Here is a 4,044-nt window from a genome sequence, read left to right on the forward strand (position 1 = left end):
ATCAAAGCTTCAAACCTGTGTAAAATAGTCAATATGCACCGCTGTACAGCAACCTGAATAATTATTACATCTTTCTTGCATCAATTGTGCACCGCAGGTATACATTAAACAGAGAATAAAACATCTGTTAACATTCTGGGAACAACGTAAAAAAGGTAAAGAATAGATTTTGATCACAATTCTCATTTAAAATAAATAAAATCGGAATTAAACATTTAAGATAAATGGAATCTTTCATGAAATTTTAATTTTGCATCCATCAGCGAACCGTTAAAAAGTAGAGAAATCTAAAACGTGTTGGTATATTTTTTAAACATACGTGTATTAGCAACGTCTACATTTTGGATGTCATATAAAAGTAAGAGACTAATTGCTATGTTGGATCAAATCGTGTCCGGTGCAACGCTCGTCTCAACCCTTCAGTTGAACGATAGACGGGAATATATTTCAAAAGAATAAGAAAAGAAAATCGTGTTTCGAGAAACTAAGTTGACATGCAGCTTCTTCTTTATGTTACAGCTAATTTTTTATTGGCTGTACTTGTCAAAGGCGGTGGTAAGTTTGTGTATGATTATTTTTTTGTTTTTTATTTGTTTTTTTTTTCACAAGTGAATATTGTTCACTTCTGTTGAAATGATGTACTACTATATCTTTTTGAAAATTTAAGATTAAAAAACTGTATTATCATTTAGGTTCAAAATTCTGGACACCTTATATAAATAACCTTCCGCACTTCAAACGGAGAACTTGACATAAAAAATAAAGAAAGTACTCAATATAAGTGTAAAAAAACACTGTAAAAATGACTGTATTTACTTTGTCATAATTATATTAATATGAACCCATTAGAAACAACATATATCGAAATGCTGTTTTTAACAATGATGGGAGTAGTTTGTCTTACCTGCTCCTAGTCATTCATTTGTTGCACATCGTTTCTTATGCGGCAAATATCAAAAGTCATTAAGTTAGTTTTATATATGAACAAAAATATTTTCTTTTAATTCTTTAAGTTTTAAATTGTTTAAATATTCGTATTATTATGGCATGTTAGATAGTTTTAGCTCTGAATGTAAAATTATTTGTTATTAAAGTAGCAAACTGTAAACAGAAACGTATTTTGATTCCTTTATAATGTAACATATATATTTAAAATAGTTAAATTCTTAAATGTCTTTCTTTTTAACTTTTGATAAAGGGCAGCTTGCAAATGCTTAATACAATCTACTTCATTGTACATTTACATTTTAGTGAAATTTAGCATATTGTTTGCTTACAACGTCATCGTTTACAATTTTTCGAATTGGATTTTAATTTTAACATATATTTAATATTAACCATAATTACAAAATGCTCGCGATTTGCTTTTGTTATGCGATTTCCGGGAATTTTATAATTACATTTTTTTAATAAATAAAAGGAACGACTATTATATAGTGTAAGTCCTTCCAAGGAGGGCGGATAATTCAATTGATCTGAACATTGGTTTGAAAGGTTTTTGGTTCGTGCAATTTTGTTGTGATTAATGCTTCCGAGGGATCAAATTTTTTCAAAAAAATTATTCTTCACAACAGCGATGTCAAGTGCTGTTTAGTAAGGGTAAAAAGTTCCCCCGTACTTCATTTCATTATTGATATATATTTTTTGTCCTTCATGATCATTGATTCCAAGCTGGTGCTAGGGGGGAGTGAGAGATGTTACACTTTTTCATTATCCCTTATGTACAGACCCATTCAAGCCGAGTCTGCAATTGTTAAGATGTTGTCATAAATGCTTCCGAGGGATCACACTAATTCCAGATTTTTGTATAGTCTCAGAAGCACGTTCTTGTTACATTTTATGTCATAGTTGTTGTATTTTTCTCCTTTTCTTAGCCTTACCCGATGCGTGTTTTGTGCGTTCCGATCCATCACAAGGATTGGTAAATATATTTTTTTTATGTTTAATGTAATACTTGACACTGAATAAATACTATATTGTTTATTGGTCGTGTGTTCTGTTGTATGAAAATCTCTCGTGATTGACAGCTGCAACACTTATTATGACAGTTTGCCGCTTTAGGTTTCATTTGTTTGGGTCAATAACAGACTTACATTTGATTATAATATTCGTTTGAATTGTTTGATATCACATTTCACATATACATACTACCTACAACTTTACTCATTCATTCACTGTATTAAGGTGAGCAATTACCGCAGTTACCTTATTTCGAAGTCGAATGAGTGGTTTCACCAAACTGATATCAACTTTGATGACATGGTAACAAAAGATGACTTTCTAGAACTTGAGTAAGTAAAACATGTATCAAATAATAGAAGTCTGAATACACGGTCATTTATCTTAAATGTTTTGAAATTGCTAGACGCAATGAATGAAAAAAATGCTGTATCATAGTACCCGAAATTTAAAGATTCTGTATGCTGTACTTTAGGTTATTCACAAAGTTCATTGAAAATTTATATATGCATATAATTATGCTTCTAAAACAATTTTAAAACATCGATGAATATGTAAACTTCATACTGCAAATATGTGTTCAGATTATATGTAATCATTTCTAATTGAAAAAAAAATGACCTCAACTTTATAGAAAATAACTTTTTAATTTCCTCTCTTTATTAATATGAAAATGTAAATTCAGTAATATCTTTTCGAGTAATGCTTTTTGGAACTTACATATTTGATATATCTTCATTATAGTATTATATGTATGATAGAGAACCATAAAGAAATTTAGGTACTGGATCTTTCAAGAATTAAGAGATCAGCATTACCAAAAGCACATTTCTGTGCCTCTTTAGTACATTTAATATGTTTATAAAAGCTGTAAACGTCAAAATTATAGATATTTAGCATCTTAAACGAAAGTGTTAAAGGCCACACATGTATTATCCACTGTTACAGGTCAACATCATACATAATTTATGTAAAAAAAAATATTCACCATATCTCATTTTTGTCCGTAGTTTTTCCTTCAGACATTATAATTTATCAGTAAATTGTTCGTCAAATTCTTTTATGTGAAAACAAATATTAATTAACTGAAGCATAATAATATAAATGTGTATGTTTAAAATGCTATTTTAAGTTTACCCCAGTATTACCATTTACATTTACTAGAAAGAAAATTTACAATGATGCCGATAAGTTAATCATGAAGATCATGAAAGAGAGACTTCTGGAGTTATGGAAAACAGTTTTCTTAAGTGGCAAGTCCAAAATCTCGAATGGTGAGTTTGTAAAGATGATGACACAACACTATCAAGAACAGAACATTGACTTCATTGAGAAAGTACGTGAATTTGATTCGACAATATGCAAAATAGTTGGCGTAGACAGTATCTTGTCATTAACAGCAGGACAGTTTACAAATGGCCTTGCTGCATCAGGAATCGATAACACGAGTGAAAATTGGCACTATTTTTGGATTACATGTAGCAGTAACAATGACATAAATACGCTATGCAATTCAATGGAGAATTTTTAATCAAAATCGGATTTTTCCAAAAAATGAATATGAATCAGACATTTCAAGAAAGTGTGACGTTAAAAGTTTCAAAGGCTGCATTGTAAACATTCTTTGAAATAAATGAAAAAAGAATCATTTGCTTGTTTGTTAAATGATATGTAAGTTGCATGCAATGAAGGTGCAGGTTAATATCTCGTCTCTACGATGGAGCTGAGGTACCCTTATGAACCTGTCGATAAAATAAGAAACCTGTGAGGTGTCCTTAAATGCTGATCTTCTAGTCTGCAGGTGTACGTATTATGTATTTGCGTATTTTGTAAATTACAAAATTCGTTTAAATGTATTTCAATGTTTAACACTACTTTAAATACTGCTGAGAGTCGCAGTTCCAGATCGTTCCTTGCATCAACCACTGCTGTTCTTGCCCATGCTTGCTTAAAGTGACATTTTGCTCGCTTTTAATCGTCAAATTGAGCTGAATTGACTATATATTTAAAAAGAAAAAAACTGCTTTAATAGTGATTGACTAGCAGCCAATATCGGAAAATGCTAACATTATAAAATATATATTT

At 30.2% G+C, this 4,044-nt stretch overlaps 1 protein-coding gene across 1 annotated transcript; it reads left to right on the forward strand.

Annotated features, from left to right (window-relative positions):
* The first annotated feature begins 230 nt into the window (after positions 1 to 230).
* Positions 231 to 3,607, forward strand: LOC132737388 (uncharacterized). The gene is made up of 4 exons (XM_060724667.1): positions 231 to 555; positions 1,875 to 1,921; positions 2,185 to 2,291; positions 3,124 to 3,607. The coding sequence occupies exons 1-4, from the start codon at positions 495 to 497 to the stop codon at positions 3,488 to 3,490; spliced, it is 582 nt and encodes a 193-aa protein (XP_060580650.1). The 5' UTR covers positions 231 to 494; the 3' UTR covers positions 3,491 to 3,607.
* The last annotated feature ends 437 nt before the right edge of the window (positions 3,608 to 4,044 follow it).

This window comes from Ruditapes philippinarum, unplaced genomic scaffold (assembly GCF_026571515.1).
Source record: "Ruditapes philippinarum isolate M1 unplaced genomic scaffold, ASM2657151v2 ctg8751_1_1_1_1, whole genome shotgun sequence".
Classification (NCBI taxonomy): domain Eukaryota; kingdom Metazoa; phylum Mollusca; class Bivalvia; order Venerida; family Veneridae; genus Ruditapes; species Ruditapes philippinarum.

Coding starts and splice junctions, on each gene's coding strand:
- LOC132737388 (XM_060724667.1), top strand. CDS start 495: ATGCAGCTTCTTCTTTATGTTACAGCTAATTTTTTATTGGCTGTACTT. Junction 556..1,874: donor TGTACTTGTCAAAGGCGGTG/GTAAGTTTGTGT, acceptor TCCTTTTCTTAG/CCTTACCCGATGCGTGTTTT. Junction 2,292..3,123: donor GATGACTTTCTAGAACTTGA/GTAAGTAAAACA, acceptor TACATTTACTAG/AAAGAAAATTTACAATGATG.